This window comes from Rana temporaria, chromosome 1 (assembly GCF_905171775.1).
Source record: "Rana temporaria chromosome 1, aRanTem1.1, whole genome shotgun sequence".
Lineage (NCBI taxonomy): Eukaryota > Metazoa > Chordata > Amphibia > Anura > Ranidae > Rana > Rana temporaria.
Window position 1 is genome coordinate 2553244 of NC_053489.1, and position 15551 is coordinate 2568794.

At 43.2% G+C, this 15551-nt stretch overlaps 1 protein-coding gene across 2 annotated transcripts; it reads left to right on the plus strand.

Annotated features, from left to right (window-relative positions):
* Positions 1 to 221: 221 nt before the first annotated feature.
* LOC120921578 (chymotrypsin A-like) lies at positions 222 to 15265 on the plus strand. 2 transcript variants are annotated; one of them, XM_040334184.1, is made up of 8 exons: positions 222 to 328; positions 2418 to 2521; positions 4231 to 4310; positions 5363 to 5441; positions 7656 to 7836; positions 12180 to 12313; positions 14181 to 14298; positions 15055 to 15142. In XM_040334184.1, exons 1-8 carry the CDS (start codon positions 277 to 279, stop codon positions 15057 to 15059), a joined length of 753 nt encoding a protein of 250 aa, XP_040190118.1. In that variant the 5' UTR covers positions 222 to 276; the 3' UTR covers positions 15060 to 15142. The 2 variants fall into 2 exon arrangements, with proteins under 2 accessions (XP_040190118.1, XP_040190050.1); XM_040334116.1 differs by lacking the exon at positions 14181 to 14298 and having other exon boundaries at positions 15055 to 15265.
* Positions 15266 to 15551: the final 286 nt, after the last annotated feature.

Sequence of the window (15551 nt, forward strand, 5' to 3'; positions counted from 1 at the left end):
ACGGAGTAAATGACGTACTGTAATACATGGAATAATTATAGATTCCATCGCTCAGCGAGAGTCTTGGTTGGTGACGTTCTCCTGGAACACCTGTTTCTTCATATCTTTTCCTCCAGCCCACATCGGAGGAATATACGCAATTGCTAAAGGTTTCCCTGATAAGGAGGTCTAAAATTGTCCTAATAGCAAACCTGGAGCTCTCCCCTGATTGGCTGACTGAGCGTATATAAGCTGAACAGACCTTACAATCCTCCTCATACCCAAGAATATCAGAAAATGGCAACACTGTGGGTCCTGTCCTGCCTGGTCCTCCTCAGCGGAGCCTATGGTGAGTCCATGGACGGGATGTTTGTAGCACCTTGTAATATATATAAGAAATATGTTTTTATGGATATTATACATAAGATATATTCTAGACACACACATTCAGCGTATATAACGTAGTACATTGATCTGATTATACGGGAGAATTGGCAATCTCCATCTTATTGATCACACCGAAGAACCGTTCTTTAGGATTCATTTTTTCAACTTCCAAGATGAACTTCCCACCCACTATGGATAAAGCCTCGTACACACGATAGGTTAAGCAGAGGACAGCGGTCTGAAGGACCATTGTCATAGGTTAACCGATGAAGCTGACTAATGGTCCGTCGTGCCTACACACCATCAGTTAAAATAAACGATCGTGTCAGAACGCTTGCTTCCAAGCATGCGCCGACTTGATTCTGAGAACGCGTGGATTTTAACCTGATGGTCGTGCCTACTAACGATCGTTTTTTTTCCCATCGGTTAGGAATCCATCGGTTAATTTTAAAGCAAGTTGGCTTTTTTTTTAACCTATGGTTGAATAACCTATGGGGCCTACACACGATCGGTTGGGACCGATGAAACCGGTCCATCAGACCGCTGTCCTCTGGTTAACCTATCGTGTGTACGAGGCCTAAGACAAGAAAACAAGCAAACTACTGAACAAAATGTGTCTGGGATAGCCTGGCTCTTATTATTTTATTGAATTTTTATTGAATAGATAAAAAAAAGTAAAAATTCAAAAAATAATTGAATCCGCCTTATTACCGATCATATGTAGACAAAGTGCAAAGACTAAAGACTTAAGACTGAGACTTAACCACTTAAGGACCCTCCACTGTATATGTACGTCCTCTTTTTAAACATGGATATCTCAGTAACGGCAGCAGCTGCTGCCACAACTGAGATATCCATGTTTTCAGCGGGCGGCCGTGTAAACGATAACTGCGGTCTCCGCGGCGGATTCGCCGCGAGATCGCCGTTATCGGTGGCGGGAGAGGGCCCCCCCCCTCCCGCCGCTTTTCCGTGCCCTCCGCCGCTTACCGGAGCCGTCGGTAGCGGCGGAGGAGATCCGATGCTGCCGCCTGGAGAGTGAGGACTTGAGTGAGGGCAAGATGGCCCCCACCCGTCCTCATAGCTCTGCTGGGCGGAAGTGACGTCAAAACCTCAGTCCCGCCCAGCCTCTTAAAGAGACAATTTTTTTTCTGTCATTTTTTTAAATGACAAATTTTCCTTTATTTTTTTTTTTTTTGCATTTAAGCCTAAATATGAGATCTGAGGTCTTTTTGACCCCAGATCTCATATTTAAGAGGACCTGTCATGCTTTTTTCTATTACAAGGGATGTTTACATTCCTTGTAATAGGAATAAAAGTGATCATTTTTTTTTTTTATATTTTAGTGTAAAAAATAATAAAATCAATAAAATTAAATAAGAAAACAAAAAAAATTTTTTTTTAAAGCGCCCCGTCCTGACGAGCTCGCGCGCAGAAGCGAACGCATACGCGAGTAGCGCCCGCATATGAAAACGGTGTTCAAATCACACAAGTGAGGTATCGCCGCGATCGTTAGAGCGAGAGCAATAATTCTAGACCTAGACCTACTCTGTAGCTCAAAAAATGCAACTTATAGAATTTTTTAAACGTCGCCTATCTAGATTTTTAAGGGTAAAAGTTTGACGCCATGCCACGAGCGGGCGCAATTTTAAAGCGTGACATGTTGGGTATCATTTTACTCGGCGTAACATTATCTTTCACAATATATAAAAAAATTGGGCCAAATTTATTGTTGTCTTATTTTTTAATTCAAAAAAGTGAATTTTTTCCAAAAAAAGTGCGCTTGTAAGACTGCTGCGCAAATACGGTGTGACAAAAAGTATTGCAATGACCGCCATTTTATTCTCTAGGGTGTTAGAAAAAAATATATATAATGTTTGGGGGTTTTAAGTAATTTTCTAGCAGAAAAAACTGTTTTAGTCTTGCAAACACCAAATCTGAAAAACACCTGAGGTCTTTAAGTGGTTAATGACCAATCAGACGTTGTGTTGTATTATATGGTGATGTGTAACAAAGTATTACTGGCAGTTATAATAAGAATGTGTATTTCTCAGGTTGCGGTGTTCCCGCCATCAGTCCCCTTATCTCCGGCTACGCCCGGGTTGTGAACGGTGAAAACGCCGTCTCTGGTTCTTGGCCATGGCAGGTGTCTCTTCAGGTACGATCTTCTCTTTCCACATTTTTAACTTCTCTAAATTGTAACATTTCTGAGTTTAATGTCATTTCTAGGGATCTGTCAGCTCAGAATGTCATCCATAGTGTACAAAAACACCCCCCCTCCCCCATCTCTCAGATCTATAGGCAGGGCTGCCATCAAGGGGGTACAGGTAGTACACCTGTAAGGGGCTCGGAGGTCCCCAGGGCCCCAGATGGCAACCCCCCTTTTTTTTATTTATTTTTTATAAAAAAATATATATTTTTTATATATTTTTATTTTATATTGATTAAAGGGACAATTTTTTTTTTAGGGGTCCAGAGGTCCCCAGGGGCCCGGAGGCCCCCAGGGCCCTGGATGGCAACCCCTCCATTTTTTTATTTATTTTATTTTTTATTATTTATTATTTTTTATTCTTCTTATTATTATTTTTTTATATATATATATATATATATATATATATATATATATATATATATATATATATATATATATATATATATATATATATATATATATATATATATGTGTGTATTATTATTATTATTATTATTATTATTAAAGGGCCCAGAGGTCCCCAGGGCCCAGATGGCAACCCCCCTTTCTTTTATACATTTTTCTATTTTTTTTATATATATATATATTTTTTTTTATATATATATATTTCTTTATACATATATATCCAGGGCCCTGGATGGCAACCCCCTTTTTTTTAATAAATGTTTATTTTTATTATATTTTTATATATATATTTTTTTATTATTAAAGGGCCCGGAGGTTTCTTCTTCTTTTTTTTTATTAGAGGGCCCAGAGGTCCCAGATGGCAACCCCCCTTTTTTTTGTAATTTCTTTTTATAAAAAAAAAAAAAATATTAAAGGGCCCAGAGGCCCACAGGGCCCAGGTGGCAATCCCCATTTTTTTTGTAATTTCTTTTTATAAAAAAAAAATATTAAAGGTCCCAGAGGCCCCCAGGGCCCTGGATGGCAACCCCCTTTTTTTTTAATAAATGTTTTTTTTTTCATTATTTTTTTTATATATATATTTTTTATTATTAAAGGGCCCAGAGGTTTCTTTTTTTTTTTTTAAATAAAGGGCCCAGAGCTCCCGGATGGCAACCCCCCTTTTTTTTGTAATTTCTTCTTATATAAAAAAAAATATATATTAAAGGGCCCAGAGGTCCCCAGGACCCCGGATGGCTACCCCCCCTTTTTTTTTATATATATTTTTCTTTATTTCTTCTTTTTTTTCTCAATTCGCGGCAGCCCCCCCCCCCCCCCTTCTCAATTTGCGGCAGCCCCCCCCCCCCCCCCCCGCCGGTTCTATGCTCCAGGGGGGAAGCTGTGTAAGGGGCCCCATAATTCCTGATGGCGGTCCTGTCTATAGGTTACTACGGAAACAATTTTGAGTTTCACTGACTGAATGTTTTAATTTTCAATTCTTAATTGAGTGTTGCATAGCCCTGTTAGGAAAGTGAAGTGAGAGGAGGCAAGGGTAGGTGACAACCCTCCTCAAAAGATAAAAGTGGGGGCGGTGGTGGGATGGGGAGAAGATGTGTCCCACCAAAGAACATTAAGGAGCAGAAGATGGCACTGAGAAGGACCTAGTACATCAGAGGGGGAGGGTATGTGGAGAGGTTTCCCACTTTTATCCCCAAGGGGTAGGTGAAATAATCTGTATATAAAGCAACCATCTTGTTACTCTTCTTCTACAGGACTACACCGGATTCCACTACTGTGGCGGCTCCATCATCAACAGCCTCTGGGTTGTCACCGCTGCCCACTGCCCAGTCAGGTGAGTCTTATGTGATACTATTCTACTACAAGGTCAATAATCACTGCAAAACTTCACTGGTCCTCCATCCAGAGCCTCTGGTTTATAGACCAGATACATCTTACATATAGAACCATTTATCCAACAGTCCATCCAGAGCCTCTGGTTTATAGACCAGATACATCCTAAATATAGAACCATTTATCCAACTGTCCATCCAGAGCCTCTGGTTTATAGACCAGATACATCCTAAATATAGAACCATGTATCCAACAGTCCATCCAGAGCCTCTGATTTATAGACCAGATACATCCTAAATATAGAACTATCCATCCAGAGCCTGTGGTTTATAGGACAGATACATCCTAAATATAGAACCATTTATCCAACTGTCCATCCAGAGCCTCTGGTTTATAGACCAGATACATCCTAAATATAGAACTATCCATCCAGAGCCTGTGGTTTATAGGACAGATACATCCTAAATATAGATTCATTTATCCAACTGTCCATCCAGAGCCTCTGGTTTATAGACCGGATAAATCCTAAATATAGAACCATTTATCCAACTGTCCACCCAGAGCCTCTGGTTTATAGACTGGATACATCCTAAATATGGAACCATGTATCCAACTGTCCATCCAGAGCCTCTGGTTTATAGACCAGATACAATATAGAATCATATATCCAATTCACAAGTAATGCCGCGTACACACGATAGGAATTTCCGTTGAAAAAACTCTGTGTGTGCCCATCTGAGTTTTTTCCGAGGAATTCCATCAGAGTTTAGAAATAGAACCCGTTCTTTTTTTCTCCGTCGGAATTCCGATGACTTTTGGGTCGGACTTTTGTTCGACCGTGTGTACGCGACATAACTGTTATCTGTCTTTATTTCAAGATACAGACGGTAGAGTTTGTAGAAACTAGAGAGCTGTAGATAGTATGGGTGAAAAAAAAAATACCTTTCGCTGCTAAACAAACACGTATGGAGAGAAGAAGGTTGAGTCTGAAGACCATAGTCACCGCAACACCCAACCACTTCCCAATGACCTGACATGTTTTTCTCCATCCAGTTCTTCCCACCGTGTGGTCCTGGGTGAATTCGACCTTTCCTCCAATGCTGAGCCCATCCAGGTCAAATCTGTCGGCAGAGTAAGTTCTTGTTGTTGAAGGAGAACTACATTTTTTTTAAGAGTGTTAGACGTGAGAAGGTGATCAGTGTCATCGATGTATCTTCTAAGCTTTCTTCCTCTATAGAGAATGTAGTGATATATGTATGTGTGGGTGGGCAGACTTATTTCTTATTACATTTAAGGACTGTGATTCCTCCATGGTCATGGCACATAGATTTGGGACTTGTAGTATCCAAAGATATGGGATGGAGTTCTGAAGACCCTCCCGTCTGTTATTTTCATTTGTAAAGGAATATAAATAAATACATAGGCTAATTTCATTTCTAAAGACCTGAATACAGATGATAGAATTTCTGCATGTACTGAGGTCCTTTGGTTATGAGAAGGGAGGGATCATCTAGACACAAATAGGTAGATTCACGTAGATTGGCCTAACTTTAGAGCGGCCTAGCCTAGCCTTTTTAGGCTACACCGCCGTAAATTATTTAGGCTAGTACTGATTCACAAACCACTTACCTGCTAATCTACGGTGGTGTAGCCTAAAACGAGCGGGCGTAAGGGCGCCTAATTCAAATGACTGGGAGGGGGGTGTGTTGTATGGAAATGAGGCTTGACCTCACATTTCTTGACACTGCGCATGCGCCGGGCAACTACATTTCCCAGTGCGCATTGCGGCTAAGTAGGCTGTACGGGCCTATTGATTTTGACGCGGACGTAAACGACCTAACTCCCGATTCACGGACGACTTACGCAAACGACGTAAAAAATTCGAACCTCGCGGCGGGAACGGCGGCCATACTTTAACATTGTTATTCCACCTCAAAGATAAGGCCTTACGGAAACTACGTAATGCGACGGTGTAGGCCGGGCGTTCGTTCGTGAATCGGCGTATCCCCTCATTTACATAATCTACGCCGGCCGCAATGGAAGCGCCATCTAGCGGCCATCAGAAACATTGCAAGCTAAGATAGAACGGCGCAAGCCGGCCTATCTTAGCTTTGTTTAAGTGTATCTCTGTTTGAGCATACACTTAAACAAACGCCGGCGTAGATTCAGAGTTAGGTCGGATTATCTACTGATAAGCCGGCTTAACTCTTTGTGAATCTACGTAAAGGTGTGCGCTCCAAGACTACAAGTGGTCTTATAAATGGGGCTTTGTTTGCTTTCAAGTCAAGAAAGCTGATCCAGGCTTTGATTTTCAGTCTTGCACAGTTGTACCGGCTCCTCTCCTGGACTGAAATTTCTTACTCTTGATTTCACTGCACACTTTGAGCTTCTCACAATGTGCATTAGAAGATGCAGCAAGTCAGATCGAGCTCATCTCATTACCTAGATGAAGGTCGTCCACAATCATCTAGTGCAGGAGAAGGCAACCATAGATCTCTAGATGTGGTGAAACTACAAATCCCATCATGCCTCAGCCTCTGAGAATCATGTCTGTGTCAGCCAGAGTCTTGCAATGCCTCGTGGGATTTGTAGTTTCTTCACAGCTGGAGTGGCAAGGGTGCCTACCACCGTATGTTTTTTGGTTGTGGAATGTCCAAAGTAACTGCTTGGGCCCTTTAATTGTCAGCTGAGATTCCTTCGATGTACAAGTGTCACGTACCTGGTGGATATCGAGCTGTAGAAGGGGCTTCTCTTGCACCTCTTGTCCAACACCCCTGGTAGTGATGACAGGGAGTGGAGGACACAGAGTGGCACGAGGGCCAATGTAGCAGATGGTTCTGGCTGGGTCTTGGCAGGAACCAGGTGGCTGAAGAGCGCTGGGCAGGTACTGAGAACAGGAGCTCCATGTCGCTGAATCAGCAGGTGGAAGCGTGGCCGGGACATGAGCCAGGAGGTCATCAACAGCCAGACAGAGCAGGTACCGAGACGTGAGGCAGAGACGGGGCACAGGCCAGGTTCGATACACAGTCCGGCAGCAAGGCACAGGAACATCAGGCACAAGCAGAGTCAAGCACAAGCTGGGGTCACAAGTAGGCAGGCGGAGGTTAAAGTGAAGGTTCAGGTGAAGCCGGGTCAGGATACAGGAAACTGGTACAGATCAGGCAAACAGGCACAAGCTGAAAGACCACTCAGCAAAGTGTGCATGTCACTGGCAGGTTTAAATAGGCGGATTGACGCCAATGCGTGCACGTTTGCTCGCACATACCGGCTTGCGCCCCTGCACGCATGTGCCAGTACTTTTTTTTTTCTAAGAAGATGAATTAATCCTTAATATAATGTTTCTCAGTTCTTCAGACACCCACAATACAACTCCCAGACCGCTGTCAATGACATCGCCCTGATCAAGCTCTCCAGTCCCGCCACCCTCAATGACCGCGTGTCCCCTGCGTGTCTTGCTGCTTCCTCTGATGTCTTCGGAGAAGGAGAAAGTTGCGTCACCAGCGGATGGGGATACACCAATGGTGTCAGTAAGTGAATTAGATGTTCTTCAAATATACAAAGTATTAACCCATTGAAGCTCAATTCAAAGTATGCCCTAAAAATATTTGTCTTAGATTGTAGGACATACCTCATATGCTTTGGTCAACTTCTCCTGCTATGGCCATCCCACGGCATGTTTTGTGCACCAAGAGCTTAGACAATGGCTCCTGTGTATGCAATGCCTGCAAACTGTTTACAGACATCATTCATGAAATATTATAGGGGAGAAGAATTTTGTACTTATCATCTGAGTGAGTGAATAACTTGTATAGCGCTACAAATGCGAACTGAATCTCCTCAAGACGCTTGGTATCCATTATCGTCCTGATCCTTCAGAAGAGGTGGTTCTTGAGTTTTTTCTGAAGGCCTGATGTTAGTTGGTAGCGCGTTCCGCAGTCGAGGTCCTTGGACTGCGAATCTTCGTTCTCCTTTAGACTTGTAGCGGGACTTGGGGATTTGAAGTAGGTTTTGGTTGGTATTTTATTTACTTGCATAAATATTGGGGGGCCATTCCTTGTGTACATTTGTGAGTGAGGCAGAGGGCCTTGAATGTGACCCGATGAGAGGAGGGGGGGCGGGTTCTTTCCGCTTCGCTGAGCCGCAAGGCACAGGGCAAGGGCGGGCGGTGTTAGTGTGGTGTCGCTACCCAGTGGTGTCACCCGGGTGCGGCCCGCCCCCCCCCCGCACCTGGCTAGCAACGCCGCTGCCCGATCTTTTACGGCCAATGAAGGGTCCTCAGGGGCGGGGTGATTGATTCCCAGATTTTTTTTCCCCGTTATCAGTCTGGCTGCCGTGTTCTGGACGACTTGTAGATGAGAAATCTGGTATTTGGGGAGTCTGAGGTAGAGGGAGTTTGCATAGTCGAGTCTGGAGTTGATAATTGCTCCAACTACTACTGCTGTAGTGAAGGGGATGAGTGTGGAGTTGATAATTGTTCCAACTACTACTGCTGTAGTGAAGGGGATGAGTCTTTGTAGCAGGCGGAGAAGATGGTGAGATCCGCTGACTACGATCCTATTTGTACATCCATAGTCATGTCTGAGTCAAAGGTGACTCTGAGGCCTCGTACACACGACAGAGATTCTCGGCAGAATTCGCCGAGAAACTCGGTCAAAACCCGGATTCTGCCGAGAATCTCTGTCGTCTGTACAGTTTTGGCTCGATGGAGCCGCCGAGGAGCTCGACGAGAAAATAGAGAACATGTTCTCTATTTTCTCGTTGGCCGCGTTGTTCTATAGGAGAAGGCGGCCCGCCGAGCTCCTCGGCGGCTTCATCCCAAAACGAGACGAGGAACTCGACGTGCCAAGCACGTCGAGTTCCTCTGTCGTGTGTACGGGGCCTTAGACTTTTGACTTTGGTGCTTGGGGTGATGATTTGTCTCAGAATGGGGGGTGGCGTCCATGTCGTCCTAGAGTTCGTCTTTCATTTTGCGTGAAGCAGAAGAAGTTCTGTTTTGCACCACATCCTCTTAACCACTTAATCCCCGGACCATTATGCAGGTAAAGGACCTGGCCCCTTTTTGCGTTTCGGCACTGCGTTGCTTTCTTTTTTTTTTTTTTTTTTTTTTTTTTACTTCAGACTCCACCTCATAGAGTGTGCATTTACATGCTCATGTTCTGCGTACCAGCCCATTGCATCTCTATTTGGGTTTTGCATCATTAGTGTCTCTGTTTCTTGTGTCAATTGTTTTTGTTTTCCCTCTTATGTTTTTTTTTTTTTGTATATATATATATATACATATATATATATATACATACATATATATATGTTATTTTCTTGAATACATATTTAATTTCTTTTGCTAGACATATACAAAAGTTTTTCCCTTAATACTTCACCCCCCTTACCCTTCCCTCCCCCCCCTCCTATCTCACCCAAAACAATCTCCGTACACCTCTACTTCTCTCTGATTTTTCTATAGTGGTCTTAAATATCTTCTCTTAACTTTTCCGCGTAACTCCATGATTTCTTAAAGGTTCTCCAATTTTCCCATTTCATATTTTGTAACATATTGTTGCCCTCCATATCCTCCTGCAGTTCCTCCATTTTATAAGTTTCTTCAACCGCATCGATCCATTCCCAGATTGATGGACATTCCACCTCTTGCCAGCCCCTTGGGATTAATCTTTTGGCTGCATTCAGTAGGTGCGGTACTAGCGATTTTTTATAACTTTTGATGCCTTCTTCCCCCCCGTGGAACAGGACAACCCAAGGGTCCATCTTTATCTTTTTCTTTGTAATCTCTTCAACGCAGGCCAATATTTTTTCCCAGTACCTCCTTATCTTAGGGCATCCCCACCACAGGTGCGCCATATTTCCTGGTGAACCGCAGCCCCTCCAGCACTCTCCAGTCTGTCCCTCTTTAAACTTTTTTAATTTGTCTGGTGTCATGTACCATCCGGCTATGCATTTAAAACACATCTCTGCTGTGCGGCTGTCCACCGCGGAGGAGTGTGTCAGAGTCAGCATTTTCTCTATTGTGATCCTATCCCGCTGTGTCCCTAGTTCCCTTTCCCATTTTTTAATGAATGGGGGTATGTTCTGCTCTTCCATCTTCAGTAACATCTTATATAGTCCCGAGATAGATCCTCTGGCATTTTTTGTAGAGCATATTTTTTCCAATTCCAATAACTGATCTCCCGACCTCAGTGGGTGTGGAAGGTCTTGGATAAAATGGTTTAGTTGCCGATATCTCCATTCATTAATTTCCCGGAAAAAGTTTTTTAATTTCAACTCCTGTAGTGTTAAAATGTGACCTTCCTTCATTATATCCCTTAATTGTATAGTGTCCATTTTAATCCAATTTCCCCCCACTTGTGTTTTACCTGGTGCAAAATAATCGTTATTCTTTAGTGATATAAGGGGTGAATTGTACTCCTTCACAGTTTTCTTGTAAACAGTGTCCCAAACTTTAAGTGCATTTTTAGTTATCTCGTGTGCATTTTTATCTAATGTCCTAAATTGGGGAGGGTTCCAAATTATCTTATCTAACCTTGCCTGTGATAATTCATTTTCTACACTAACCCACCTTTTTTCTTTGCTAGCTCTGGCCCACTCCACCACTCTTGTTAATATCACAGCCTCATAGTATCTCTTGACATCGGGCACCGCTAATCCACCCTTTTTTTTTGGTTGTTTTAGTGTCTGAAGTGCTATCCTGTGTTTCTTATTTCTCCATATATAATTCATTATTAATTTTCTAAGGGCAGAGAGCAATGTCCCGGGGAGGGCAATGGGGATCATCTGGAATTTATATAACATTTTTGGTAGAATAACCATTTTGCAGTAATTGATTCGTCCTATCCATGATATTGCCCTGTTTTCCACCCTTTTTGTTTCTGTCTTAATTTCGTTCAATAAAGGGATAAAATTTATCGTGTACATCTCCCTAGTAGATTTTGCTAGCAGTATCCCTAGGTATTTAAGTTCTTTAACCCAAGCAAATTTGTACTTCATTTTCAGGAGTTGCTCTTCTATCTTGCTTATGTTTATACTCATGATCTCCGTTTTTGTAATGTTTAATTTAAAGTTTGAAATTTCTCCATATTCGCTACATAGATTTAGAAGGTTTGGGATTGATGTTTTGGGTTCCATTAAATAGAAGAGGACGTCGTCTGCAAAAGCTGCTCTTAGACTTTTGACTTTGGTGCTTGGGGTGATGATTTGTCTCAGAATGGGGGGTGGCGTCCATGTCGTCCTAGAGTTCGTCTTTCATTTTGCGTGAAGCAGAAGAAGTTCTGTTTTGCACCACATCCTCTTAACCACTTAATCCCCGGACCATTATGCAGGTAAAGGACCCGGCCCCTTTTTGCGTTTCGGCACTGCGTTGCTTTAACTGACAATTGCGCGGTCGTGCGATGTTCCTCCCAAACAAAATTGGCGTCCTTTTTTTCACGCTGTAGGGGTTAAGTGTGACCTTTTGTGTGTTTCTAACTGTAGGGGGCGGGGCTGGACTTGTGACATCACTGATCGTTGTTCCCTATATCAGGGAACAGACGATCACTGACATTGCCACAGAGAAGAACGGGGAAGGTTTGCTTACACTCACCTCTCCCCGTTGTTCAGCTCCAGTGACCCGATCGTGTTTGAAATTTTTTGAAAAAACAACAGAGAAGTTACACAAAGAAGCGTCATAAGATGGAAAAACTGCCTAAAATTTACAGTAATGATGGGGCAAGATATGAGTTTCAGTCTGGTATGGACGGGCATCACAATAATACGGCCATAAAATGGTCTTCTGTGGAGAGATATACATAAAGATTTCTAAAGGTTAAATACAGAGTTGCTGTCCTTCTTTTACGTTAATCCGTCTTCTCTCTTTCTCTCTCAGCACTGACTAAGCCAGCTAAACTCCAGCAGGTGTCTCTTCCTCTTCTGACCAACACTGACTGCCAGAGATACTTTGCCCCCAGAATCGAGGCCTCCATGATCTGCGCCGGAGCCTCCGGTGCCTCTTCCTGCATGGTAAGATGACCTACAGACTTCTATTGACCAGTGTTGGCTCTCTACAGCCATCTTGTTGGACAGAACAATAGCTTATGGATCTCTAATGAGGGTCACTTTATATGAGGCAGGACAGTCTATGTAGACTAACAATCATACATAGAGCATCATAGATTATTTAATTATTTAATTAAATGTTACATTAATTCTAACGAGTATTGACAAGTGAATATTGAATGATTTGCTCCTCCATTGATGGTCCTGTGTTCTGTTTTATATGGTGGACTATCTTCTGCATATCATATTACTGTTGTTGAAACTAACTGGTGAGGGGTTCTTTTAGACCCATTAATGGTTCATGATTTTTTCTAGAGTTCAAGTTCTCCTCTGAGACCCATTGAGTGTCTTTTGTCAAAGAATACTGTATTTAAGATGGCACCAAGCTTAGCCTTGTGGTTGAGATGTGCTGGCTCGTCATGGTGTAAATTACCTTACGTGGACCCTACAAAGTCCAAGAATCGGCAATTGTGTTATAAAGCCGCCATCTTAACGTTTGTTAGTCTTATAAGAAGAATGGAAGGATTAGAAGCCCCGTCAAGTTGTTTCTGATATCCAATGGCTCCCTTCATGAAATCTCCACTTGCTTGGACCCGTCAGACCCAATTATGGCTTTCCTTTAGTGCAGTGGTGTCCAAACTATGGCCCGGGGGCCAGATGTGGCCCTTTGCTTGCTTTTACCCGGCCCTTGGGGCCATAATCCCCCCCCCCCCAATGACACCAATGAAAGGGCACAATTCCTCCCAATGAGACCAACAATGAGGCCCAATGACACTCAACAATGGGGGCCAATTCCTCCCAATGAGGCCCAATGACATCCAATAATGGAGCAGAATTCCTTCCAATGGGGCCCAATGACACCCAATAATGGAGCAGAATTCCTTCCAATGGGGCCCAATGACACCCAATAATAGGGCACAATTCCTCCCAATGGGGCCCAATGACACCCAATAATGGAGCAGAATTCCTTCCAATGGGGCCCAATGACACCCAATAATGGAGCAGAATTCCTTCCAATGGGGCCCAATGACACCCAATAATGGAGCAGAATTCCTTCCAATGGGGCCCAATGACACCCAATAATAGGGCACAATTCCTCCCAATGGGGCCCAATGACACCCAATAATGGAGCAGAATTCCTTCCAATGGGGCCCAATGACACCCAATAATGGAGCAGAATTCCTTCCAATGGGGCCCAATGACACCCAATAATGGAGCAGAATTCCTTCCAATGGGGCCCAATGACACTCAATAATGGGGCACAATTCCTCCTAATGGGGCCAATGACACCTAATAATAGGGCACTATTACTCCCAATTAAACCAACAATGGGCCCCAATGATGGGGCACAATTTCTCCCAATGACACAAACAATTGGCCTCATTGACACAAATGATGGGGCACAATTCTTCCCAGTGACACCAAGAATGGGGCACAATCCCCCTCCCCCACTGACACCAATGATGAGGCACTGAAACAAACAATAAGGCATTTTTTTCCTCCTCACTGTTGTCAGGACTTTTTCTACTCCCGATGGTCACAGTCCTGCCCCCGTAATGTCTGAAGGACAGTAAACTGGCCCTTTGTTTAGAAACTTTGGAGACTCCTGCTTTAGTGTATGGTAATTCAAAAGAACTTTGGGACTATATTGCTTTAACTCTCATAACCCAAATACTAATTCCATTTACTTATACAGTATACTGAATTGGTGGGAGTTATGTCCTGTTGTAAATAGATAATATCGTATCGTGACTCCATAGTTCTGTCTATAATAACCTCTTCCAACCCAGCCTCACATCCCTTTATCTGGCCATTTATGCTTTGTTGACAGGAAGGGATTACAGATTGCTTGACCACTGTAATTGGCAGTCACAACGATCACATGGTCAGGAGGATCCAATCTCATCAGCTCCCAATTATAACTAGAGAAGAGGATCTGTCTATGATAGGTTGGTCACTGTGTCGGGAGCGCGCACTCTCAGCACAGACACTTTGGACATCCATGGATGAATATGTGCAGTGTGTGAGCGTTAAAGCACAAACCACATAAGCGTTATGTGGGCAGCAAGTGATTTATGAGAACTCTTTTGTAATTCCTAAATTTGCTTCTTTTCCTCTGAGGCCCATTGAATGTCTTTTGCCAAACAATACTGTAATTAAGATGGCACCGAGCTTGGCCTTGTGGTTGAGCAGCGCCGTCATGGTGTAAAATGACCTTATGTGGCACCTACAAAGTCCAAAAATTGACAATTGTGTTATAAAGGCATCTTAACGTTTGTTAGTCTATATCAGGGGTCTCCAAACTTTCTAAACAAAGGGCCGGTTCACCGTCCTTCAGACTTTAGGAGGGCCGGATCGTGGCCAGTGGGAGTGGAAATGTTTCTGGCATCAGGTTAGGAGGAATAGTGGCCTATCTTTGCTATCATAGGGAGTATTTGTGCTCCATTATTGGTTTCAGTAGAAGAAATGGTGCCCCATTGTTGGTGTTAGATGTCAGAATAGTGTCTCATATCAGTGAGAGGATTAGTGCCCCAAGGGCCGGATAAAGGCCAGGAAAGGGCCGCATCTGGGCCCCGGGCCGCAGTTTGGAGACCCCTGGTCTATATGAATGTGGGAAGGATTAGAAGCCCCGTCAAGCTGTTTCTGCTATCCAATAGCTCCCTTCATGAAATCTTTTGTAATTTCGTACATTTTCTCCTTTTCAGGGTGACTCAGGTGGACCACTTGTGTGCCAAAGGAACGGAGCCTGGACCCTGACCGGTGTTGTGTCTGCGGGCAGTCCTACCTGTTCTCCTTCTTCTCCCGGAATCTACGCCCGCGTCTCCTTCCTCAGATCCTGGGTGGACCAGACTGTTGCCGCTAACTAAATAGCATCCAATGTCCTTTTTCTACTCAATAAAGTAACTTTTCTATTAATATATGGCTGTGAGTTTTCTTAGGATTCATGAATTCACAAAATAAACAAGAAGACATTTCTGCTATGGGACTAGTAATACGGCAATAAGAATGTGATACATAAATATATAATGTTTTTTTTTTAATGCAGTCCTTAACCATTACCATACCCTATTCTGGCACTTCTCTCCTTCATGTAAAAATCATAATTTTTTTGCTAGAAAATTACTCAAAACCCCAAAACATTATACTGTATATACTCAAGTATATTTTTTTGTGCTGAAAATGCCCCCCTCGGCTTATACTC

Coding starts and splice junctions, on each gene's coding strand:
- LOC120921578 (XM_040334116.1), top strand. CDS start 277: ATGGCAACACTGTGGGTCCTGTCCTGCCTGGTCCTCCTCAGCGGAGCC. Junction 2,522..4,230: donor CATGGCAGGTGTCTCTTCAG/GTACGATCTTCT, acceptor CTTCTTCTACAG/GACTACACCGGATTCCACTA. Junction 7,837..12,179: donor GGGATACACCAATGGTGTCA/GTAAGTGAATTA, acceptor TTTCTCTCTCAG/CACTGACTAAGCCAGCTAAA.